This window comes from Rhinolophus sinicus, chromosome 4 (assembly GCF_057876585.1).
Source record: "Rhinolophus sinicus isolate RSI-liver-muscle chromosome 4, RSI-T2T, whole genome shotgun sequence".
NCBI classification, from domain to species: Eukaryota; Metazoa; Chordata; class Mammalia; order Chiroptera; family Rhinolophidae; genus Rhinolophus; species Rhinolophus sinicus.
The window spans coordinates 61,308,122-61,334,349 of NC_142504.1; the positions used below are offsets into that span (position 1 = coordinate 61,308,122).

The 26,228-nt window shown below is 48.9% G+C and overlaps 1 protein-coding gene across 1 annotated transcript in view; it reads right to left on the reverse strand.

Moving 5' to 3' along the window:
- Nucleotides 1–26,228, reverse strand: part of CHCHD6 (coiled-coil-helix-coiled-coil-helix domain containing 6) — a 360,080-nt gene that overhangs the window by 1,274 nt on the left and 332,578 nt on the right. Inside the window, exon 7 of the mRNA XM_074340468.1 lies at nucleotides 1,264–1,399. Within this exon, the coding sequence (XP_074196569.1) occupies nucleotides 1,264–1,399 (136 nt within the window). The remainder of the gene's footprint in view (nucleotides 1–1,263; nucleotides 1,400–26,228) is intronic.

The following is a 26,228-nucleotide window of genomic DNA, read 5'->3' on the forward strand; positions in this document are numbered from 1 at the left end:
GATGCGTAGGGACATGGGAAAGCCGCCTGTTCCATGGCCCACCAGGAGTGGTCCAGTGAGCCGGCTTAGCTCCCAGCACCTTCCATCTATAGTTCTACAGCGATGGTTGGCAGTGTCTTTTCCACTTAACTTGAAGTTGAGCAAACGGCTTTCCATGAGGGCTGTACCTGGCCCAGGGCAGGTGTGAGCTGGGAAGAGCCTTGACTTGGCTAACAGAATGGCGAGGCCAGGCTGTTGAGCAGCAGACAGACTCTGCCAGACCAGGTCTGAGGGCCTCTTGACCTCTAACCTTAGCCTTTCCACTACCAGTACCACAGTACCTTATCTCCTACTTGGGCAAAAGAGACTTTTCCATGGGAAGAAGACCCCATCTCATGGCTCTTTTAAGAAACACATCAGCCTTCTGGTGAGTCCAAGTCAAGGTGCTCCTAGAGTGAAGGACTCGCCTCTAGGTGGTAAAGTGCTGTGGCAGGGTTGGGAGGGGCCTGGTCCAGCCTGAAGCAGAGTACTGCTGGGCCTGGAAGGGGGATGGAATGATCTAGAAGAGGAACAGGAATTGGGGGAGGTAGGAGGAGGGGAACAGGAGCTGGCTGGGAGGGCACGGTCTTGGGACCACATCTCAGGGAAGGGTAGCTGCCAGTCTCAGAGGTCTAGGACAGCAGCAGCTCCTGAGACCTGAGCCCACCGTGACCCCTTCCCATTCACTAAGAGCTGGGCCCTGCATGCCCCTTCAGACCAGCACAGGAGTGGGGTGGGCGGTGAGGTCCCCTCAGCCCCCTCACCCTCTCAGGCAGGCTGCACCCATTCTTCCACCTCTGGACCCCAAGGCTCTTCCCCTCCCATAGGGCTACCCCTGCATTTTCTGTGACCCTGCCCTGTACCATGGGCCCTCCTTCATGATCCCATCTCCAACTGCTAAAAGGTAAGAAGTAGGTGGCACATGTATGCCCTTAACTGGGTGGCTGGCCCCTTGAAGGTGGGGCCTGACTTGATCCAGTGCTGCTCCCAGACCCAGCCTAGTGGGGCCCAGCACCCAAACGTCCCCCTTTTCCTAGCCCTTAGAACACTGATAGCAACAGCGGGCAGGACATCTGAACCAGGAGGTGACTGAGGAAATCCAAGGCCTAAGAGTCCCTCAGTGTGCAAAAGGCAGAGGCCTCGAGGTTAGCCTGTCTGATGTAGCAGACAAAGATGGCAGAATGTTGTCAGCACTTACAGTACCTGCCCCCCATGGCCCCCGCAGCCCAGCACCAGAGTCTTTACCTTGTGGGCAGTGCTCACGCAGTGCTGGTAAGCCTTGACCAGGTCCGAGCACAGGAGCACCTCATGCAGGTGGTCACGGTAGCAGCGGAGGATCTGGGCCTGCAGCCCTGAGCACACGGGCTCCAGCATTCGGGGCCTGCAGGACAGAGAGCAGGCAGGCCTGGGGCTTGGTCCCAGTGGGCAGGGACTCAACACCATGGCTCAGGCAGTGGGCTCAGCGCTGGCCAGCTGTCAGCATCCAGGTCTGCCTCAAAGAGAACCAGAGCATGGAAGGGGGTAGAGTGCTGTGGGGGCTGAGGTCAACAGCAGAAGATGCGGTAGGAAGCGGGACTGGGCTCTTGCCCTCAGGACAGGGCCCAGGTAGCCATCCGGAAGACCCCGTGCCAATGCTTACAGCATCCCAGGCAATTCCCACCTAAGGTATACACCTGATATACACCTGATTGCGTCATACACATCGCAGCTACTTTCTCACACAAAGTTGTTTTTCTGATTTCAAAACTAATACTTGCCCAATCAGAAAAATTGGAATACTGAAACAAAAAACTTCAGAATCTCACTTCCTAAAGATAACCACTGCAGTATTTTGGGGGTACTTTATTATTTTTTCTTTCTTTATCAAAGGCGATTTAGAACCTACAAAAATTGAATTTTTTCTTTTTCAAAATATGAAACAAAAACAAAAAAGTGAAAACAGATTATGCTGAAGTCAGTCACCAGTGTCCTTGGGCTCCTCTTTGGTGTGTCTTCTCCCTCCTCTTCTCCCATTGCCCCTCCCTCCTCTCTCTCTCTCTCTCTCTCTCTTTCTCTTACACACACACACACACACACACACACACACACACACACACACTCATGCTACAATGCTGCCTTTATGCCAGGCCCCACCCTACTTACCTACTCCTAACAGCTCTGTGCAGAGTACACGATTATTTATTATCCTGTTACAAATCAGGACACTGGGGCACAGAGAAGTTAGGTAACTTGCCTAAGGTCACACCGAGGAAGTGGAGGAGGTAGGATATACTTTTTTACATGGTTTGGCTTGCACTGTTTCCACAGATTGGTTTTCTGACTTGGTTTTCAGGCCAGGTCCACACAGGAACCTTCACAGCCATAGATAGAATCAAAACACCTGATGCAGACTTTCAGAATTAACACCACCCATGGCTCAGGGCATTCAGTGGGAGTTGTAAACAAATGCAGAAAACCACTCCCCAAGGTTCTCAGCAATGAAAGGATCACTCTGTGTTTTATGCAGCTGTGCTCGTCACACGGGAGACTTGTAGGTGAATAACTGTCCCGGCCAAGGATCTCTGTTTTTTAAAAATCTAGCCATGCAATAGATGCTGGAACAGAGCAGCACCACCATTTTTTAAGATGACTCAAAGGTACCGAATTCATCAGTTACGAACAGCAAGGAACACCATACTCAGCAGCTTAAGTAAGTAAGACACCCAGGACTTACTGTCTCACTCTAAGTCTGCTGGTGGCACTTCCAGTGCTGCTGTGCCATCAATGATGCCACACCAGCCTGGATCCCCCTCCTTCCCCTGAACCATCCCTGCATGGTGGCTGTCATCTCAGACCTGCTATCTCACAAACATCAGCTTTCTCCTTTTCCCACTGGCCAAAACTGGGGAATATGCCCACCCCTAAAACCATCACTAACAAGGGGAGTGAAATGAATATGTTTAGAGCTAAGACCAATAAGACTCAGACCTAGGGCTTGAACAAAAATGAGAGTTTATAAACTAAAAAAGTAGGAGGGATGAGTGCCACACCACACCAATGCAAAGGTTTGAGACTCGTAAGGTAAAGGATGTGCCAGGAGGAACAGCCTTCCCATTCCCCAAAAGGAGGGGAACAGAAGGCCGAGGAAGCTCTGCTGGCCAGGCTCTCCCAGGAAACGGGATTCCATCAGATTCTGAGGATGTGACCACGGGGAAGAGGCCGTTCCTGTCCTTGGGGTCACAGTTTTGGCTCTTGCCCACAAAGAACAGATGAGGTGTTAGATTTCCTATTTAAGGCAGACACCTGGTGTCTCTTCTAGGGAGATGGATGGGTTCCTCAGATTCAGGGGATGCTCTCATTGGGTTCTACAGAGTCATCTGGGGCAGATCACAACTGGGGTACAGGGGGTTGAGCACCCGATTCCTCCAATGCTTGCTTGTAAAATGTCTCTCCATTTTTGTACATAGAAACCTTGACACGCTTGTGGGCCTTTTGAAATGGATTTTTCTTGAGGACAGCCAGCCTTTGGATGGGATTCCATCTCAGGCGAGTTCTCCCTCCAACTGTGCTTGCCACTTCAGTTCCAACTGTTCTGATGTTCTCCCTTGGGAAAGCCGTGAAGTCATAGATCTTTGCTTTCTGCCCTCCATCCCACTGCCTCCCTCTCTTTTTTAAATCTCTGGTTCTCCCTTTTGGGGAGGCACAGGCCTCTCCTTTCCCATTTCAGACCTGTCCTTGGCAGGGTGCAGCCTGTGAGGCCGTGTCTTTCCGTGGGCTCTCTCCTGGCACTTCTGTTGTCTTTCACACCAGCCCTACTCTGCTCTTGCTCCCCGGGCACTGCCCCTGGAGCAGGAGTGCCCAAGGGCACAGGTTTTATTGCACCTTCCTTTGCTCTCCCTTGAAGCAGCACCCCACCGCCAGGTGACCCTCAGGAGGGCCTGTCCCTGGCAGTAGCCTGGTAGCTGGCAGGCACAGCAGGCCTCCTTGGTGGGGAAGTGCCAGGCTCAGCAAGGGCAGAGCTTTTCTGAGCTGCAGGTCTGTACAAGGCTTACAGGTCTATGTGGAGCGGTGTCCTGGAACACGACAGGTGGGGTCCATGTGGTTGAGTTGTCCTGGAGCCACAGCCCTGACCCCGTGAAGCCTCGCCCTCTCCAAACCTACGCAGAGACACTGACCCTCACTTTGCAGGTTGTAAATGGGCAGAGCAGTCTCTTCATAACTTGTTCTTCTCCCACTGTCCCCTCCTCCTTTGGTTCCAGGTCCCTGGACAAGGGCACCTGTGCATTTTCAGGGCAAACCCCATCAAACACCCAGTGGGCTCCCAGATCAGGAGAAACTGGGCCATGGTGAAATCCATCCCCTCCACACTAGCACCACCTCTGGGGCTGCAGCGGATTCTCTCCTCAGGGATTTATCAGGAACAAATGAAGAGATAGGATGGCAGGCAAATGTCAACTGGAAGAAATTTCACCCATTTGCCTGCAAAACGGCTCTGAATGAGAGAGGACAGGGAGAGCACAGATTGCCAAATAAAAGGATTTCTCTGAAGCAGGGCAGGGCTAAGACTGAAGTCAAACTACTCAAGAAAGCAGTTGCATTCTATCCAAGCACAGTTCCATCAGGCCCTGGTAACCTTGTTTATACTGCATAAGAAACTGCTCGAATTTTTAAAAACATTCAGTCTTGTGAACAACTGCTCTTCAAAAAAAATGTATCTATAGCGTGCTGTGAACTTTCCAGGGACTGAGATAAGTCCTGTCCCCCTGTCTGGGGGCGTCTACTACCATGATCAATACTTAATGGTCTTTGTGGCTTTGAAGTGGTTAATAGCTCCCAAATCAGAAGGCCTTACATGCATCGCTTAGGATGTCACTTACCTCTCTGGCCCTTATTTTCGTCATCTGCACCCTGGGGACACTGCCTGCCCTGAGGCAGATGAAGACCAGATAGGAACGTGTATGACAGTGTATATTGTGAAGGCCATTCTCACTAACAAGCTAGCGGCCAATGTGGGACATGACGGCAGGGCGGGGGTAGGGTGAGCAGGGAGGAGAGCTGAGGAAGGGAGGCTGGGGTTACTGGGGGCACTTGGTGGAGCAGAGCTAAGACAAGGAGGCTTTGGAGGCTGGGACCCCAGGTGTGGGCTTGATGGTGGGACCGCATCTGAACATGTCCCTCTCCCTATAACCTAACCTTCCATGTCATTCCAGTCCCAGTTCAGAGCTTGCCAAGGCCTCGTTGGAGCCTCCTTCCCCAGGAATTTTAAGGTGCCAATCATGGCATCCCTTCTCCAAGGAGTCAGCAGATCACTGAGCATGGCGCTGTGTGGGCCAGCAGGGAGAACACAGATTTTGGGGTCTGACAAACCTGGGGCAAGGCTCTGATTTTGCCACTTTCATTTTGTGGTCAAGGGTCAGATGGTGAGAAGAGTCCTACCATGCAGAGCTGCTCCGGACTCATCACCAGTGAGGCCTCTGGTCTGGCAGTGTCAGGGATACTCAGGAAATGGGCTGAATGCTGCTCTGCCTACACAAAGGGCATCCACATCCTGCCTCACCAACAGCCCTGAACCTGGGCGTGATGGCCACAGGCGGGCACAGGTGAGCAGAGACCACCTGACTCCAAGCATTGCTCTGTCCATTCAGACAACAGGCCCTGTGGCAGACCAGTCACCAGGGGCATGACACAGATGTTGGGGAATGAGGGCCACAAAAAGGCTGACAGGCTGCGCCAATACCATGATGACCTCTGGGCATGCAGTATTGTGCACCCCTCTTGCCAGCCATACTGCCCGTGAACCAGAGTTCTACCTCTTTGGCGGTAATAACATGTTTCGTGATGAGAGTAGTGATAAGAACATCAGAAAAAGACAAAGTATTAGCCATGAATAAAAACACATGCCTCCTCCTTGTGCTACAGCATCACATGTGGTCAGGCCCCTGAGGACAGAGGTAAAGAGCTGCCCTTGGACCAAAGCCCAGTTCCTGATCTGAGAAGCAGGGGTCGCTCTCACCACCAGGCACCACACATTGGGCACCCTTCCATTTCTAGGCTGCTACACTGTGCCCCACCCCTTTGGGATACAAAGGCCCTTTGCTCCTTTTCTTTGCTGCACAGACCCTTGGGATAGCTTATCAATTATTCCTGCCAACCCTTGAACTTCTCCTCAACCAACTGCCAAGCCCTCGGCCCATTTCCACAATTCACCCTCTGGAGCTCAAGGCCGCTGGAGACTTCCATCCAAGCTTCCCATGTTACACTGACACACTATGTTCTCAAAGGAATCCAGCATCTATCACCAAGGACCCACTTTCCCCTCCCTAGTTCCTATCTTGGAGAGTAGCATCACCACCTGGAGTCTTTCTACATGTCTCTTCCTGTCTTCATTGTAGATGTTTTCCCCTCACCTCCATTCTCTTACCTTCTTACTACATCAGCCCTCTCTCTCTCCGATGAAAGTAAAAACTGAAGCTGTATCCATTCCAACTCCCAAACAGCTCAGAAACTCATCCTCTCCATTTATGGTGACCTAATGTACCCTTCCCTGGGTGCCTCTAGATGCCCCTCACTGCTGTCCCTGCCTCCAACCACCCTCCATCCCCAGGGGCCTTCTATCCCCCACAGATGCTCCCTTGGGGCCTCTGGCTCAGGTTTATAGAGGCCATACCTGTCTGTCATCTGCCTCCTCTGCTCCTCCCTTCTTCCAGTTCTGGGTGGGTCCCAGAGCAGACTCCTATAGGCTTTCCAACTGGCCAAGATGATCCTTCTAGGAAGTCCTCCTCTCGCCTCTAGTGCTCAGACCTTCTGAGGCCCAGCTCTCCTGGAGCCCCCACCATGGCCTTTCCCTTGCCCTCCCAACTTCCTTCCCCCAGGTCACTCCCTGCAGTGTCAGGGTCTATCTCCTTGTGCCCCTCTTGAGCCATCAGTGCCCTGAGGGTACAGAAGACCCTTGGTATCCCTAGCTTCACATATCCCTGCCTCTGCCTAGAGAAGGGGTCCTTCTGCAGGGCCAGTCAATGATTCCTTCTCACCCCTGCACCTGATGGTCTCTTCTACTGGCCTTTCTCACTTAGACCTTCTCCATTCTACTTTTTCCACTGAAAACACACTCACCTTTCCAAAAAGTCTAAAACTGTTTCAAACCCAAACAACTTCTGCTTCTTGCCCCCTCTTAGCCCACTTCCCCCATGGCCCACTTCTACCTGCATGCCATAACAAAGCTGTCCCAGGTTTTATCTCCCAGAAGTGCCCAGTCCATCCCCTTGTCCCTATTGTTATTACAACAGCCACTTAAATTCTTCCTTACCTCCAGCTCATCCTCTCCACTGCAATCAGTGGTTTTTCTAGAACATAAAGCAGGCTACAGGTTTCTAAAATACCAAGTCAGTTTAAAAACCCATTTCTTGGGCGATTACAGCTCACTGGACCCTGTGCTAAGCATTAGCCTATAAGGTGGGAACTACACTCTTCTTTAGTTTATCTTAAATGAAGCAACAGTGGCTTAGAGAGAGCCAACAGCTTGCTCATGCTCACCATCCAACAAACAAAGCCAGCAATCAGGTCTAAGCCTTACTTCAGACTCGCTGCCCCACTATAGTTCCATGGCCCTTGAGTGGCCCCCACACATCCTGTGACTGCCATTTGTCATCCGTTTAGCTGTGTGGTTGAAGTCACTGTGCCACTAGCCCGAATGCCCTAAGAGGACAGGTTGTGTCCCCAGCACCTCAGAAGCTGGGTGAGGGTGTTGTGTCAGGCCTTTGGTGGCCCCCCGGCCTCTTGACCTCACTCCCACTTCTCCCCAGGTACAGCTACACCATGCCGAAGCACCCAGAACATGGCCGGGGGACCAAGGGGCTCCTCCTGTCTGCATCAGTTCCTCCTCTCTGGTCTCACTCTGCCACTCACAGGGCAAAGCTTTGAGTCGTCTTCCCTGACTGCAGGACCCTCCTCAGTGTGCCCTCACTGGCATGCACACCACTGGATTCTGACACACGTGTGTCTGTCTCCACACAGGGCTTGGAGCTGCGTGGAGAAAGCATGTGACTGGGTGTGCCCTGAAGGGAGTGCCCCCGTGACCATTCCTCAGACCCTGCCATGCAGGGGTGTCAGGAGGAAGGAACTCAACTTTAGGAAGCATTATGCACTAGGGCACGACCACCCGATGAAGCGGATGTGCCCTTTGTCGCTTCCACAGGGTTCTGCCAGCCCTGATCCACATGATCGAGCACAGTCCAGTTCCACAGCCTCACCGGCCCAATGAAAGGTATAGGGCTAAAACCACGCCTAAAACTGGGCTTCCAAAAGCCACGGACATGGCCAAGAGGAAAACACCTCCTAGGCCATCTGAACTTCTCAATTTGCAGCTAGGAACTGTATTTTGCTTTCCTGTAGTGCAAGCTAAATACACTCAGTCTTTGGCTTATGTTGGCTGGGACTGGGTGTCTATCACTTGCCGTCAAAAAAGGTTGTCTAGAGAAGACAACATGGTGAGGTTGTGGGGGCAAGGGCTCCTGAGAATTATTTGCACATACAAAGGTCAGTGGGTTGGAGAGTTTCCCTCCAAAATCATGTCCTTCTGGGAATCTCAGGATGTGACCTTAATTGGAAACAGGGCCATTGCAGGCATAATTAATTAGAATGAGGTCATTTGGGGTAGGGAGGGCTCCTAATCCAATACGATTTAGTCCTTATAAGAAGAGGAGAGACATAGAGACACAGACACAGGAAGAAGGCCAAGTGATATCTGAGGCAGAGACAGGAGTGATGCGCCTACAAGCCAAGGAATGCTAAGGCCTGCCAGCAATACCAGAAACCTGGAGAAAGACACAGAACAGAATCTCCCTCCAGCCTTCAGAGAAAGCTGCTCCGGTTGTGCAAAGGTGCCCAATTTGGGTTCTTTGTCACAGCAGCCCTAGGAAAAGTATGCAGTCAGCCACACAGGAAAGGGATCTGACCTGGTCTCCAGAGGCTGAGTTGGGAGTTCCAGATGGGTGGGATTTGGTGGGAGGCAGACGAATCACTAGTCACCTTCTAACAGGTAGTAACATGTTCACTTCTATGACATAGGGCTCGTTGGCCACAGCAGCTACTCTTTAACGAGTATCCAACAAGTGCCAGGCTCTGTGGTCTGCAGTGTCTGATTTCTTCCGTTCCTGTGGGAGAAGAATTGGGTTCCTTGAATTGCTCTAGAGAAAAATTGGGTTCCTCTGACTTGCCGTTCTTCACCTAACTGGCAAGCGGGGGAGCTATAATTCAAAACCAGCTTTGTAGAACTGTTCCCTGTGTTCCTGGGAAACTTTCCCTGGAGAGAGAGATCTGAGTGAGGAGCAGGCTATGGGAGGGGAGATGACATGGGGCATGCTTATGTCTCAGTAAAGCGTACAGATCGAAAACCCAGTCTTGTCTGAGATTACATCTGGGCAGGCCTGTGGTCCTGATCATTCTGAGAATCAATACCTGTCAGAGTCTACTGTGTGCTAGGTCCTAAGCATATCCACAACAACCCTGTAAGTGGGGCCTTACTGTCCCTTTCTGTACATAGGGAGACTATTCTCAGAGAGAATGACTTGCCCAAGGCCACACAGAAGTAAGATGGAGCCAGGATAAAAGCCAGGTGTTTGGGTCCACGGCCCTTGTTCTCCACATGGTCCATTTCAGCTCCAATCTACCTTTGGAAAATTCCAAAATATTCCAAAAAAGAAACAACCAAGAAAGAAACAAAACAAAAACGACATTTGCCCCAAATCACATGGTCGGCAGGGCTCCCGTATGGAGCCAGAAGTTTGCCGACTCAAAGTGAGGAGTGGGGGAGGATAGTAAGAGAGGTTTGGCAGGCTGGGGTCTACAGGATGAAGACTAAGGAAAGGACATGATGAACAAGCAGCCATGTGAGGCTGAGAACAAACAGCAGTGTCAACTGGAAAGGTGGGAAAGAAAAGGAAAGGGAGCGAAGTGTCCCACCAGTGCAGCCAGACTGGGCAGGGTGGGGACAGCATCTCAGGCCTCAGCTCGCTGGGAAAGGGTCTTCTGCCTGAGTGCATGCAGTGTCCTCACATGTGCAGCCCCAAATCCTCAGTGTGCTCTCTTATTTAATAAATGAAATCACATCCACTTCTCCTTCTTGTATTATCACTGTTGACAACAATCTGATAACATTGGTCTGGTATGGAATTGGGCTATTATATGTCCTCCTGATATTTAATTTCAGAGAAACATTGGCAGGAGGTGAGTATATGGAGCAGGCTTTTCATTACAGGCAGCACTAAGGAGATTCCAAGTGAATTAGACATTCATCTTCGTCAGCTCCAATCTAGCTATTCACAAGAGGTTTCTGCTTTAACCCATGGCAAAGGCTGAGGTGCTGATGAGACCAGCTGGTTACTAAGGACTTGGTTAACTGGCTGCTATTGATGATGTGCCATCCAGCCTGGGTAACTGAAACCCAAAGATCCCGCCATCAATCACATGCCACGTGGGGATCACTGTGGGTTGCTTGATGCCGGTCTCCAGCTGCCCCCATCCCTCAGGCGGGAGGCAGCTATTCTCAGAGCCTAGATCTGGCAAGAGGACCTTTCTGCTGAGAAGCTGAGAGCTGAGAGACAGCTCTACTCCCAAGAGGATACAAAACACAAATTGGTCACTGGCTGCCCCTTAGTCAGTGAAGGAGAGGCTGTCTGTGACAGCATTCTGCCCTGTATCACTTTCTCTCTCTCTCTCTCTCTCTCTCTCTCTCTCTCTCCCTCCCTCCCTCCCTCCCTCCCTCCCTCCCTCCCTCCCTCCCTCCCTCTCTCTCTTTCATGCATGCACACAGAATGGGGAAGGGCCATTCCTGGCTTTGTTCTTTTGTAGAAAAAACAACAGAAGATGCCCATTTTCCCTTAAGAACCCCTCCCAATTCACTAGATGTGTAGGATGGACATGGGTAGGCACCTTCTGGGCGTCTGTGATGAGGAAGGAAACAGCAGGGTCACACACAGTGTTGTCTGTTGTCTGAAGGGCACCACACTGAGACCACCTGGGCTGGAAGAGCTTTCTGGCAGTTTCTGCCGAGAGGCCCACATTGCCGTCCCTCAGTGGCCAGAGCCCTGGAATGGGGGATCCCAGCCATGTTCTCTTTGGGGTTGCTGTAGGCTTCCAGGACACCGCTTCCCCTAGCAATTGCCCTCAGCAGAGGAGGGAGCCAGCATCAGTGGCTGCATGGAGGGCCTCCAGGACGCCAGTCTGGGGGAAGACACTTCTTTCCCTACCCCTTCTCTCTGAGTCCTCACCATCTCTCCCCACGTCAACTTCAGGCCGTTCCTAACTGCTTTACTGCCCTCCCTCTAGTCTGCCCTCCAGCCCACGTCTTGGCCAACACCAGGTGGAGGGCCTTCTCTAAGCAGGATGATGCGGGTGCCCTGGCCCAGGGCTTCCTGTGGAAGGATGGCCAAAGGGCTGGGCCTGCCTTTCCAGCTCCGTGCTGCAGCCCCACAGGCAAGGCTCTTAGAACCAAGGCCTGACCAGCTTTGTACCTCCATCTTCCCACAAAGCCTTTCCATGGGGAACACCACGGTGCAGGCCTAGCAACTCCATTGTGCTGCCTCAGGTAACGAAAGGGCACTCCCTCACGCAAGTGACAAGTATTTACTGAGTTGGCCTAGAGTGTGCCAGACCCTCAAGAGACAAAGCCTCAGCCCTGCCCTCAGGGACTTGCCCACGTCCATAATGCACAGAGGCAGCAGGGCTAGCTCCTCACTGTGGCAACCAAGCAACCAGGGCCCTCTTAATGCCACAGCCTGAAGCGGAAATCAGCCTCCTCCTACCTCGAGAGCCTGGGAAAGTCACCTTCCAGGGAGCACTGAGTCACAACAAGACACCCCCCGCCTCCTTGCTTCCAGACCCACAACTGCCCTCTCCCCAGAGAGATAACACCGTCTGACACAGGAGAAGATACATGCACACAAGAGAACTGCAGGGGGTTATGTGAGGTGGAGTCTGGGAGGGAAAAATGCGACTGGAGGCAGGTTGTTTGCTTATGTGACATACTGAGCAGCGGCTCTGGATTCATATGTTGGTCAGCTGGGGCAGCTGGCAGAGGCTGTAATGCTGCACCCTCACAGGTGTGTGCAGAGGAAGGAATCCAGGGCCTAGGACTTACGATGGGTGGTCTGCTCACTCACCCCTGGGAATCTGTCCCCAAGGCATCGAGGGCCACAGTGCTGAGGGGCAGCCAGTGTCCTCGGAAGGTCTGTGGTGGATTTTCTTCACTGACCAAGACTGAGGTCGGAGATGCTGCTATGGAGATGGGCTCCTGAGCTCACAGGAGGCATCAGGCAGTGCCGCTGACCACAGAGCCCAATGGAGTCAGCCACTGAAAGAGGAAGTAGAAATCTCTGGTGGTAGCCGCCTTGCCAAGGTGTCCCTGGGACTGAGCCACAGGGCAATTTGCTCAAGTCAATGGATGCATATAAGTAAAAAGACCGTCAGTCTAATGAAGAGAGATTTGACTGGAGTCCCCACCGCAGACCTCAGACAAGTTGCAGCCTTGTCCTAGTCCCGAGACCTGAGCCCCTTTCAGGACAGCTCTGAGTTAGAGTCTGCCAATGAGAGAAAACACACCGATTTGGAAGAGAGGGGAGAAGGAGAAGCCATTTGTCTGCAATTGTGGATGCAGCCGGGCAGGGGACCTGCAGCAGTTCCTAGTCAGTCTTGAAACCACCCACTTCACCCATGGAGGTGGAGACACCTGAGTTGAACTTCTCAGAGCTTCTGGAAAATTCTAACAGGTTTTCCAGGAGCTCTTGAGAACCCCCATACTGAGATCTTCCATGTATGCCCCCTGACCTTTCGCAGCAGCTACCTGACCTTTGGGTCTCTCCCAGTGCTGGGGAAGGCCTGGATCCTGTATTAAACCCTTTCTGCCCAGAATATACCAAGTGCCTGCTATTTTTCCGACTCCACGATGAATGAGGCAAACCTCTTCTTCTCTGGGCCTAAGAGGTATAACCCTTTTCCACTACATCCTGTTATCCATCAGCTGCTGGCCCCTCTCAGGTGCCCATCTGGCTTCACTCCAGTCCCCCGACTCTTTGTTACAGTTTTTGCCATCATATGAGTTTGTTGTTCCCACTGTTCACCTGTCCATCTATGCACATGCCAACATGTGAATGGTTTCTATGAGCCAAGCACCATGAGGGACACTGGGGGGAACACAGGGAACAAAGCCAGGTCCCATCCCCACCCTCATGCAGCCTCTGATACAGCGAAGCAGAAACATCACACAAATAAATGTGGAGCTATAAACTAGAGCCCACTTACTCTGGCTCCCACATCTCTTAGGTACCTGTTCTCACTTTCCTATGTCTTCTGTTCTAATTCAGACTCCCCACTACTTGTCCTGGACTCCACACTGGTTCCCTAGAGTCTCCCCATTCCCTCTGGCCAAACGGCCACTCTGCCCTCAATGTGACTAACAATCCAGTGCCCTTTATCTGGTGCTCAAAGCCCTTCACAATTTGCCCTACTGCCCTGCATGGGTTCTTGCTGCCCTCTAGCCATTGTCTCTGCTCTAACATGGGAACTGCTGTTGCCTCCTGAACACACTGGCTCTTTTGGTCCTCAGGGTCCCAACTCACATGACTCCTTCTGCTCCCATGCCCCTGGTCAGCAAGCCCCTGGCTGTCAGGATGCCTAGCAGATGGACCTGCCTTCATGGCACAGCTCCATCCCCTCTGCTGCAAAGCTCCCCAGACCCTAAGGAAGACCAAGGTGTTCTTGTGCTGGAAATGGCAGTATACAGAAACCCTAGCTGAAGGCCTACTGTGTATTCATCCATGCCTGCAGCTATGCCTGCCAAGAGCTTGCTCATGTGATCTACAGTATGCAAAGCTGTCATGGCCCACACTTGTGTTAGTTCTCTGGCCTGTAAACTCATTGCTCATTTATTCCCAGCTTTGGCCAGTGTTGCACACAGAAGGTGCTAAATAAATAGGTGGCGAGAGGATGCGCTGTGGGCTATCCTCTAGACATGCCTCAAGTTTTCCCAGTCTACACCTTGGCTCCCACCCTTCTTTCCTTCCTTCCCACCCCCTCAAGGCTCTCCACTAGTGCCACTTCTGCAGGGATGCTGGTCAAGGCGCTCCTCCCCCAGCAGACCACAATACATTTTCTGCTGTCTCACGGGCGCCCATGTAAACTGTGGCCCTATGTGAGCATGCCGTCAGCATCCTTCTAATCCAATGTGGCCTCTGCTCTGCAGCCCTGCTGACCTGCAAGGATGCTGGCACTGACCACCACCCAGGATGGCACCGAGCACCTATGGCCAGACCTGTGCAGAGCCATCTCCCGTTAGCCCAGGAGTGCCTTGAAGGCAAGATCACAGTTTATTCCGTTTCCACGGGTCCTCACCTAACATTGAAGATGAAGCAGATATTCTACAAATCAGTTGAGGTAATCAGGGCATCACTAATGAAGAGTTTTTGGGTCTCACTCATACCTTCTCAAAGCAGAGTCCATATCCTCCTGACCTGCTATACATCTGGCTCGGTGCCTTTGTAACCTGGCAGGCTGGCCTGGGCCATCCACCTCAAACCCCTTGGAAGAGTGTGTCTGTCTTGGGCCATGCTGTGCTCTGCTTTTCAGCTTCCTCCTCATCTTGCCTGCTGCCAGTCAGAGTTCACTTTCTTGTTGCCAGCCTTCCTCACGTTCAGCCTGGCCACAGCACCCCACCCAGCTGTGCTTTGTAATTCCCTTTACAGCCTTCCATCCCCCAACCCTGGGGGAAGGCCCTTAAGGGAGGCACTTGCTGCTTCTGCGACATGCACTCAGCCCCATGGGTGGGACCCACACGGCCCAAGACACCTTCATAGCAGCTAAGTACTCAACACTGATTGCGAATGAACAAACCAAGGAGTTGCCATCAGGACCAGGCTGGGCCACACATGGACCCCCACCGGTCCACAGCCACCAGTAGAATGAAGTGGCTGCAGGTGATGTGCTAAGACCCTAAGCCTAGGAATAGGAATGCTGACATTGCCCCTCCAGCCTGTCAGTCAAGTGCAAAAAAGAGTCTGCAGTGGTGTGTGCTCTGGTGATACCGCTGTCTCCTACATGTGACACAGGGACCGGGAGACCAGAAATGAACCCAGATCAGTCAGGTGAGCCTCAGACAGAAGCACCTTATTGGTTATATAAGTAGGCCTGGGTCAAAGCCACACCTGCTCCTCTTTGGAAGACTTCCCTGCAAGTGCCCCTCAAGTCGGGCCAACTCTTTCCCACCTCTGGCTTCCTGTATTCCCTCCGCCTAGTGAAACCCAAACTAAAGCCCTGAGTCCTTCATGCTTGGTGAGCTACCTTCAACATGCTGCTGGGCTCCATACTGTCACCAACCCCTCCACCCCAAACACCTGGCCGGAGCCTTCCACTCCTCTTCCTGCTCGCCCTCGTGTCCACCCTGTACAGGCTACAGCCTCTCTCCTGCCACCACCGGAGCAGCCTCACCTGGGGAACTCCTCCCATCTGTCCCTAGCTGAAGGCAAACTCAGGCTCTTCTGGAAGCTCTGCCCACAACCACAACCCCACCAGAAGGGCCCCATTGGAACCCAAGAGAAATGGTAATTCTGAACTTTATCTCCTCCTTCAGCCATCCTCACATAGAGCTTTTCCTCACTGCCTTTTAAGTTGTAAAAATGTTTTATCAGCCGAAATCTTACACAGAGTCACAATGAATAAATAGATTAATATGGGGGGTGGCTCCGCATGAGTTCTTCACCTCACACTATGGTCTCCCCCAGTACATTCAGAAACCAGACAGCACAGAAAATCATGTTGGGTGGGAGGGGGAAGCTTTCTTTGGCCAACCCTGGCATTTTGAGTGGGAGCTCCTAGACATTGGGCCTGACTGATTATGTGGGAGAGGGGAAGGAGGATGGCCCCAACTCCCACTGGCAATGACACCCGAGGAGGCAAAGGGGATCCTCAAGGGTGTCGCATTTCCCTGTACCTCAAATGTTACCAAGGGCAAGAAGGGTAGCAGTGTCCTCTGTGTAGAAAGCACCCAGAAAAATTGGTCTCATCCTCTAATGTCACATCTTGGCTTTGAACCAGAATTGGTTTCCCACAGCATGATCACAGAGTCAGCTATGGGTCACTGGAGTCCAGCAAAACCCCTAACAACCTAATCAATCCAAGGCAAGGAAGTACAAACCAGCAAGGTGGGGAGACGTGGTTACACTCTGCAGCTATGCAGTGAAGGAAGGAAGCTATGCCTTCATTTCCTAATGCCTGTCAACCTGAATTCACTAAAGGACTAGAGCTGTTTTCAAAACACAAAGGATGGATGCCTTTCCTTCCACTTTGCTTTCCCTCCAAGGACGAGAAGCTCGAAGAAGTGAGTGGTGAGGGGCAGCGGCAGTGGTGTGCCTGCAGCTAGGGCAGTAGGTGGGGATGCAAAAGTGGCGGGCAGACGGGCGGCCGGATGGCTCAGTTGGTTAGAGTGAGAGCTCTCAACAACAAGGTTGCCGGTTAAATCCCGCATGGGATGCTGCGCCCCCTGCAACTAAGATTGAAAATGGTGACTGGACTTGGAGTTGAGCTGCGCCCTCCACAACTAGACTGAATGACAATGACTTGGAGCTGACGGGCCCTGGAAAAACACCCTGTTCCCTAATATTCCCCAATTTAAAAAAAAAAAAAAAAAAGTGGTGGGTAGAAAGGCAGCCAGAACATGGAGCGGTTGGTTATACTGAACACAAAAGTACAGAGGTTGAGCAAATAGGCATATTTTGAGTATACTAGAAGTGAGGCCTCTTGCTCTCTGAGAAGGGATCCCTAAACAGGGAGAAGGCTATAAAGAACCCAAGGTATTAGCATTGGAGGTATCAGTGTGAGCTTTATATACACAGACAACATGGAATGAGGACATTTTAAACATCAAAATAAATTAGTGTAATTACAACCCAATAAATAATTGTGAATCCTTGACTCTTTACTAACATAAACAAATACCCAACTAAATGGAGGAGAAGGGAAAACTCCTTTAGTAGAATGTCAATTCATAAATATAGAAGAAACAATGGAAATAAATAATCAACATTTGAAACTATTATTATGGTGGCTGATTCAGGTGAGAGTCATCCCTGGAAGCGAAAGTTGACAGGTGGAGGTTGATGAGGAACAGGATGTTGGCATCCTGTATCCCCGCACAAAACACTAATCAGATACAGAAGGAAAATGCAGACTTTGTAGTAGAGACACCAGGCAGATGCCAACGTGACCAGGTCAAGGTTAGCATCACTAGTGGTAGGATGCGATGCACGATGAAGGGCATAGTATCAGTTTGGGGTCTTCCTGCCAACAACGCTCAGCTTGAGTCTGGTCATGAGGAAACAATGGGAAGACCCAGGATGGGGTCACCCTACGAAAAAAAGGTCTGCACTCTTTAAGACTGTACAGATCACGAGAGACAGGGAAAGACTAAGAAAGTGTTCCATATTGAATGAGAATGATGACGCATGACAAGTAAGTGTAGCACAAACTCCTGGGCAGGATCCTGGACAAGAAAGGAAAGAGACGATGCTGGAGAGCAGGTGAAATGTGCTTGTGGTCTGTGGCTGAGTGAATGTGGGTTTCCTGATTGGAGGGGATGTGTGTGATATGGAGGACATGTCCTTGGGAGGTATGAGATGGACTAGAATTCTTAGGGGTGACAGATCACCATGTCAGAAAAAGAAAGTATTTTTATGTAGAAAGAAATGGTGATAATGCAAAAACTCTGTAAACAATTAGGGAGTCTGAATTAAGGAGAAGCAGGAATTCAGTGTATTATTCTTGTAACCTTTCTATGGGTTCGTTAATATTTCAAAATAAAACAAACATAGTAAGGATGGTGATTTGAGAGAACTGAATGTATTCTAAAGGAGGCACTTATCCCAAAAAAGAGCTCACCACAGCTGCATGTTTTAAACATATTTAAAACATGAAGGATTGGCCCTGAAAAAAGTCTAGAAATAGACCTGAGGAATTTAACACATGATTGGGTGGAATTTTATGTCATTACTAATGCAACAAAGACTCTTCGTTTGGAAAAAAAAAAAAAGAAAGGTGAATCTGTACTTCACATTTTATACCTAAATAAATCACAGCAAGGTCCTTTCGAGCAACGATTTAATGGCAGCGAATAAAACCATAGAGGTACTAGTCCTAAAAATATGAGTACTCGGGGAGGGAAGGCCCTTGTAATATAAGCCACAAACAAGACAGTGAACAACAAAAATACTTCCCCCCACCTTTCTTCCGCTTCCCCTGCCCACTCCAGTTCAAGCCATTGTTTCTCAGTCTAGTTGTGTAGGACACAGCTCCCTGGCCCATGCTGGTATTATGAGCCTTGCGCTCCCCATGCTGAGGCAGTCGGTCGCCAGTCGTCAGTTGGCCAATCACAGCAGCTCACCGCAGCTCTCGCCGGCTGCCAGCCACTCACGATGGCTGCCGGCTACTCACACTGGCCACTGGCCACCCACGGTAGCACACAGCAGCCCGTGGCAGCCTACACCAACCTCCGGCTGCTCACGGCAGCCCAGCTCCAGGGAGAGCTATTGTTCACAATCATAGCTGTACAAGGCGCAGCTCACTGGCCTATGTGGGAATCGAACTGGCAGGCTTCGGTTTTAGGTGCATAGCGCTCCAACCGCCTGAACCACCAGGCCGGCCCCAAAAATAATTTCTGATACTATCCCCAAATCAACTTCCAAAGGGCAACAATTAAACAAAAAATTAACTAGAAAAAGTCACAACAAAAAATGACACAAGATTAATAATATCATTATACAAAGACCTTTTAAAAGGGAATAATAGTAAGGGCAAAGGCCACAAGTAAGGAATTCACAAAAGAATACAAATGGCCAATAACATATGAAAGGGCTTAAGCTCACTAATACCTGACTGAGGAAGTAAGGAGTTTTAAAAGTGAGAGGTTTTATTTGTTTTTGTTTTTGAGATTGGCAAAGATATTTTTTAGAAATGTTGTTATAACCCTGTGCTTGGGGAACTGGGGGAAACGGATACCCTCTAGCATTATTTTTTGGAGTGAAAATTGGTACTGAACCTCTATTGTTCTGGAGGGTCAGTTGGTAAAATGTTAAGTATATAAATACATATGTATGTATATATATTATACATATTATATATAATATACATCAATAATATAGATTATGTAATATAGATTATATAATATACATTGTGTGTGTGTGTGTGTGTGTGTGTATGTGTATCCTTTGACACAATAATACCCTCTAGAAGGATTTAAACACATAAGTGCACAAAGACAGATAAGGCTGTTTGTTGCAGAGTTCATGATATTGGTAAGAAAATGGAAAAACACCAAGGATCCATCAATAAGGGATTGGTTTCATAAATTCTGCTATAACCATACAGAAGAATAATATGCTAATTAAAAATAAATATGTAAATCTACATTTACTGATACGGAAAGAGGTTCTTCATGGCATGTGAATGAGGGGAAATAGAAGATACTGAAATGTGTTTCCCATGAACTCATGATCCCACTTGTGTGCAATTGTGAATCTGTACTTTTGTGAGCAGAGTGATGTCACCAAAACATTAATTAGCATAAAGAGATTCTGGATTCTTTTAACTTTATATTTTTCTGAATCATTTCATTTTTAAATAATATTTACATATGTATCATTTTTCAAATCAGAATACAAAACTATTTTTCATTTTGAAAAACTGTAAAGATTATACTCATATGAATTTTTTATTAGTGGTTATTTGAAGATGCTACAGTAAATCAAACACCAAATCTATACATTGTAGATCTAAAGTACTAAGCACAGTACTTTAAAAGTTAATTTCTAACAGTGTTATTATATATTATGTACACACACTGGTAGATAATAATTATAGAGGATGGAGACAGATGGGCATGAGATGCAGAGTAAAGGTGTATTTGCACATTGTAGGAGACAAATATTTGTTGAATCAAAAGGAACAAATAAATGGTGTCCTTATCTCTGAAATTCTAAAAAGAAATTCCAAATCAATTTCCTTATAGATAGTGTCAATGGAATAAGTGTAAATTCTGGCATATTTGTTAAAAGATCAGTCATGTTATTTTGGCATCCATCTTGTTCCATCACTGCCCAGGTATGTGAAAGATAAAATTCATGCTTTCTACATTGTCACAAGTCACAGTTGTCACAAGCCAGTGGCCGAATGGCAGGAAGCCATTTCAAGGCATTCTCCTTCCTTTCTCCTGGCGTGTATACTCCCTTCCCCAGCACATCATGTGCGCACGCAGAAACACACATTGACTGAGAGAAAGGCTGGAACAACAGGCTGAAATCAACATGAAATCGGGTAGAGACAAGCTTAATTTCCTGCTCACAGGTTTAATAATCAACTGCACAAGGATAGGATGCGAGAGTTTGACTTAACAGACTTAATACACTACTTCTAGAGTCATCTTCCTGAACATACATCTGATCATGTCATTTCAAAGCTCAGGCACTTCTGATAGCTTCCCAAGGCATCAAAATAAAGACTAAACCCCTGGCACTCAAAATTCCACCATCTAGTTCCAGCTGTGTTCCCTAGCCACGCCTCCCTCTGAGGGGCAGATTCTGGAAGCAGCTGGCATGGGTTGCAGTCTGACTCTCCTGCTCATTAGTTCCATCACCTTGGGTAATTGCCTACAGAATAGGGATAACAAACGAGATGATATATTCAGAACGCCTATGGTGCCGGACCATAGCAAAGGTCTGATAAACACAAGTGCCCTACCACCTGTCTTCCTCTTCTGTCCATAGGAATATCTGCAGGAGCACCAAGGAAGAACAAGAGGCTCTGCAGGAAGAACCAGGGCAACCAGACAGCTTCTTGATACCTTGAGCTGGGAGGCAGTGAGGGCCTTGTCCCTGGGGGCATACAAACGGAGCTTTGGGAGAGACACCAGCAGGGTCTAACATGCAGGCATGCCAAGGGAAGGGGTCCCTGAGGAGCTGCAGACCAGCCAGCAGGGCTGACCTTCACTTCTGTACCTGGTTGTGGTTACCAACTGATGGTCTCGGAGGAAGATGAGCTCTCCTGCCTAAGCACTGGGGCATCCTGGGTACTGGGATTTTCTCTTATTACGAGAGGCATTTCATTTAAAACCTTATTGGCATGGGTCTTTTAATATGGCTCACGGCACAAAAAATTGCAACTTGTAAGTCTGAACTGGCTGTTGGATTCTAGCAGAGCTGACAGCAGTGATAAACAAGACGAACTGTGTTGATCGATCGAGTTCTCACTATGCACCAGGCCCTCTGACTCCTCCTTTATATCTACACTCTCGTGTGACCTAAATGCCAGCTCACTGGCTCATTCTCTTATCCCCACTTCACAGCTGAGGAAACAGATGCAGGGACATGGTCGAACTTGCCCAGTGTCAAAATGCTGGCATGCAGTGGGTCTGGTTCTGAAACTCAGGTGGCTTTGCTCTCAGGCTGGTGACTGTAGTCCCTTCCCTGCAATGCTGGACATGAAGAGGGTCATCATCTCTCTCGCTCCCAGGCCAACAGTCACAAGCTAATGGACCCTTGCCAATTTCCCCTGATGGAAATGGATTCTGTCTCAGCCTGCACTTTTACAAACCAGGAGAGTGAGGATACAGTGACCCGGATAAGAAGAGCTGCTTCTCTGGGTTCTCGGGGTCATGACTTGCTGCTGGTCTGCATAGCAAGATAATTTGCAGCCTGGACTCTATGTACAGCTTGGAATCCCTCATTTTCTCAGTCCTGTGGCTCAGAAAGAAAACACTTAGGCTTCTAGACTTTGGGATGCTCATCTGGGTCTGGGTCCCAGAGCTTATGGCAATTCCAGCTCCCTCAGCAAGAGACTGAAAGAACCCTGCAGAACTACCTCCCTACCCATGACCTCCACTCCCTTTCAAGCCTTTCTGCCCATATTCTGCTCACATTCTTACCAATATGCCCGTTGGTGATACCTGAGGATGCAAAGCATACGGAGCCTCAGCGCTGTGAGGAGAGAAAAGTGATTCACAGCAAAATCCATGTAGATTCAGAACCTTTAAAGGGACGTGGCAGGGTAGGACCGCTACCACATACTGAGCCTGCAGAGTGAAATTCAATCTTCACACAAATGAAGACCCTGAACTATATAGCAGGTAATGTTTGCCTGAGGGCGTCCAGATCAGACTTCAAAGCCCATGCAGTCCCAGAACCAGGACTAGAACGCACCATCTTTCCCCACTTCTCCTCGACAAGCTGCAGATTGGTCCTGAGGGTCACGCCACGTGTAGTTCCATCTCTCATTCAAACCTGCTACCCGTTGCATTGTTCGGGCTGTTCCTCTGTGCTGCTTAGAAGCTCAGTCTCTCCAAATCCACATGGACACTGTGCTCAGTGCCACTTTATACCCTACTATACTTCAGCCAATAAAACCGAGGCCATATGGTGTAGGGGAAATCCCAGTGGACAGGAGCTGGAAGACTTAGGTTGGTCCCTACTCAACTACTAGCTGGCTTCTGACCTTGGCAAAAGCACTCCATTTCACTTATGGCTTCCTCATGTGTTTTTGGTGTTATTGTTGTTGTTTTAATTGGGAATATTGGGGAACAGTGTGTTTCTCCAGCGCCCATCAGCTCCAAGTCGTTGTCTTTCAATCTAGTTGTGGAGGGCACAACTTAGCTCCAAGTCCAGTCACTATTTTTAATCTTCAGTTGCAGGGGGCACAGTCCACCATCCCATGCGGGAATCGAACCAGCAACCCTGTTGTTGAGAGCTTGCGCTCTAACCACCTGAGCCATCCGGCCGTCCCTCCGGCAGCTCATTGTCTTCCATCTAGTTGTGGAGGGCACAGCTCACTGGCCCATGTGGGAATCAAACCAGCAACCCTGTTGTTCAGAACTTGTGCTCTAACCAACTGAGCCATTGGGCCGTCCCTGGTTTCCTCATGTTTAAAATGGGGAAAGGAAAGGGTGTTCTGCAAGATCATTGGTTCCACAGTTCTCTACCTACATGACCTGGCTCAAATTCCTCAGTTTATGTAACTGCCCAGTGGGGTAATACCTGTCCATGCAAAGCTGCCTTGCAGATGAAGAAGAGGCTGCTTGGGGAGGCAAAAGGCACAAGGATGGCATCTAACAAGCTGGACACCTAGAAGGTGGTGTGGACACTAAGAAGGGAGGGAGGCAGGCAAGGGATAAGGGAAGACAGGGACCAACAGTGACGTCCGACAGTGATAGAATGTGGGCCATATATGTAATTTAAAATTTTCTAGTATCCATGTTAAAAAAGTAAAAAGAAATGGGTGAAATTAATTTTTATAATGTATTTTATTTAACCAAATATTATCATTTCAACATGTAAGCAACACGGTGAAAAATTTTACGTTTTTTGTGCTAGGTCTTTGAAATCCAATGTAATTTAAGCTCCACGTGGCAAGCGATGACAATATCTAGACAGTCTAGGACTAACAATTTTGGGGGCCTTGTTTTGTGCTAAGCTCTATACTAGGTGTTCTATAAACATCATCTCATATTATTGCCCCCTACAGCCTGCAAGGACAGTATCATCACCCCTCTACACAGATGAAGAAATAGATTTAGAGCAGATGAACCATTTGTCAAGGGACTCAGAACTAGGCAGTCATAGGAGGAGGATCTGAACCCAGGTTTGCCTGGCTGTGGGGCCGCTGGGAATTCTCTCGGGGTTCTGCAACCAGAGGGGAAAGGAAAGGATGATCCAGCGTTGTGGGAGCCACAGGACACTAGCTGGATTCCCAGATGCAGGTAACTGTTTGGTCTGGGAATGCCTTGTATAATCCATTTTACATAGGTCAAGTGCATACATACACTGTATAGGAGGGGCCACGGCCTTCCATCTATGTGGATTTTGGGGCCATGATCCAGCAACTTTCTGCCACATCAGCCCCAAGCAAAAGCAGAAATGCAGCTCTCCCACCCAACCCAGCACTGTTCTTCCCTCTTTTGAAATACATGTTGACACAAGCATTTTACCTCCTAAACAATTCAATTAATCCATGTTAGAGATTTGCTTTGCTGCATAATCACCTTTTCATAATTTTTAATTTCTCAAGATGCATTTCTGATACTTTTGAACAAATATTAATAAATGCAGCTTCATTACTCATTTTTACCCTATGGAAAGTGTCATAAATTTTTAAATTCATGACTAGCTGCAGGCTTTGTATTATGAACATCCTATTTGTCGCTTTATATCTTTTTTTTTTTTTTAATTTATTGGGGCGACAATTGTTAGTAGTTACATAGATTTCAGGTGCACAATTCTGTATTACATCATCTATAAATCCCATTGTGTGTTCATCACCCAGAGTCAGTTCTCCTTTCATCACCATATATTCGATCCCCCTTACCCTCATCTCCCACCCCCCACCCCCCACCCCCCTTACCCTCTGGCCCTTTATATCTTCACCAGACTTTTGGCCTTTGTTTATATAGGCATTTTAGACTAAGCTGCACATGGTTTTGAGCTGATGTAGCAAGAATCTGTACAGTAATAAAACCTGAATGCAAAGAGCCTTTTGTCACAATTGTTACCACCCTACACTCTCCACAGCACCTAGACTAGGCTCATTATTTTGTGCTTCACCCATGCAGTGTTGTCCTTGTCTCTGGAACTTCAGCCTGGGTCTTATAGACTAGTCATTCTGTGAGACGGGTCACAGACCAGTCATTGAGTGAGCCTGGGATTCAAGGATTAGTCATTGTGGGAGATTGGGATGAGAGGACCCGATGGTGTGAGCCTGGGACTCATGGACTAGTCATTGAGTGAGGCTGGCACTTGAGGATTAGTTGTCATGTAAGCCTGGAATTCGAGGACTAGTCATTGTGTGACCCTGACACTCGAAAACTAGTCATTGTGTAGGTCTGGGACTCAAGGACTAGTCATTGCAAGGCGGGTAGGTCAGGTGAGGCTGCATGCCCTGGGAGTATTCCGAGTTCAAGATCACCCTAGCAGTCAGGATGGACACAGACTGCTGGGCCTTGATGCCCACTCTCTGGAGGGATGGAGGCTCTCAAAAGTGGGAAGAGGCACAGAGGGAGGGATGCCACACCTCAGACACACTGACCCCCTCTGCTTCATGCTACCACTGTCATTTTGCTTACAGGAAACTAAGATCCAGCCAATGGCACTGGCAGAGTGTTCTGCATAGCCCTAGACACAGAGGTCATTTATAGTCATATGTGAATCCCAGAGCACAAGGCAAGATACACACTCTTTCCAAAATGATCCCTAAATCTGATTAGATGTGTCTTTAAAACATGGAACCACGTGTCATAACAAATAATTTCTCATGTAGGATCGATGTGACCACTTCTTTAGTCCCCTTTTATTAAAAAACAACAACAAAACCCATGTTTCTAATCTACATTTAGAAACTCATACCCATTTGAGGTAGGCATTAGTTTACCTGACCCAAGGAGATAATGTAAAAGATAAAAAGCGGGGAGCAATACTACAAAGGCTCCCAACAGAGCTTGACAGCATCCTTCACGACAGTGACACTGTGCTCAGAGCCGTGCCAGCACTGTCAGGGCTAATGACCCCAGGGGTGACTGCTATTAGCCAATTCACTAATTAAGGCGCTGTTTGTAGAACTAATGGAAAGGGTAATCATTTGTTAGCTTAAGTAAAACTCCCAGGCAGTACTGATAATTGTCATCATAGAAAATTCTGGAAGGCAATTAATTCATCTGTCCCTGTGAAATTCAAAGAAAGAACCTAGAAAGCCAGAGTCATCTTTGACAACATGAAAGCAAACATAAGCACCTTAAGGAATTTTCTGGTAGGAACCCCATCTTTGGCTACTAACAAATCCCTTTAGCAGCGAACAAATATGTATACATACAGATGCAGGCATATTTCCATGTTTGTAGCCCACTGGTCTGATTTCTGTGGGTTCAACCCAATTTCTCTCAGACTTTGAGCCTAGGGAAACAGTCACAGCTGATGTCACTGACAAGGGAATAGCTTCGGAATCCCAACATGCAATGTAGCGATCTGGTTAGGGGCTAGGTGAGTGGGTGTGAGTGCATGAATAAGTGTGTGAGTATGTTAGCATTTATGTGAGTGAGTTCATGTGAGGGTGTGCGATAGGGTGTGTGAATGTGTGTGTGTAAAAAGAGGGGGTATTTTGATGCTGCAATTTACATGACTTGTGTGTTAAAGAGCAATTAAAACACCAAAGTTTTT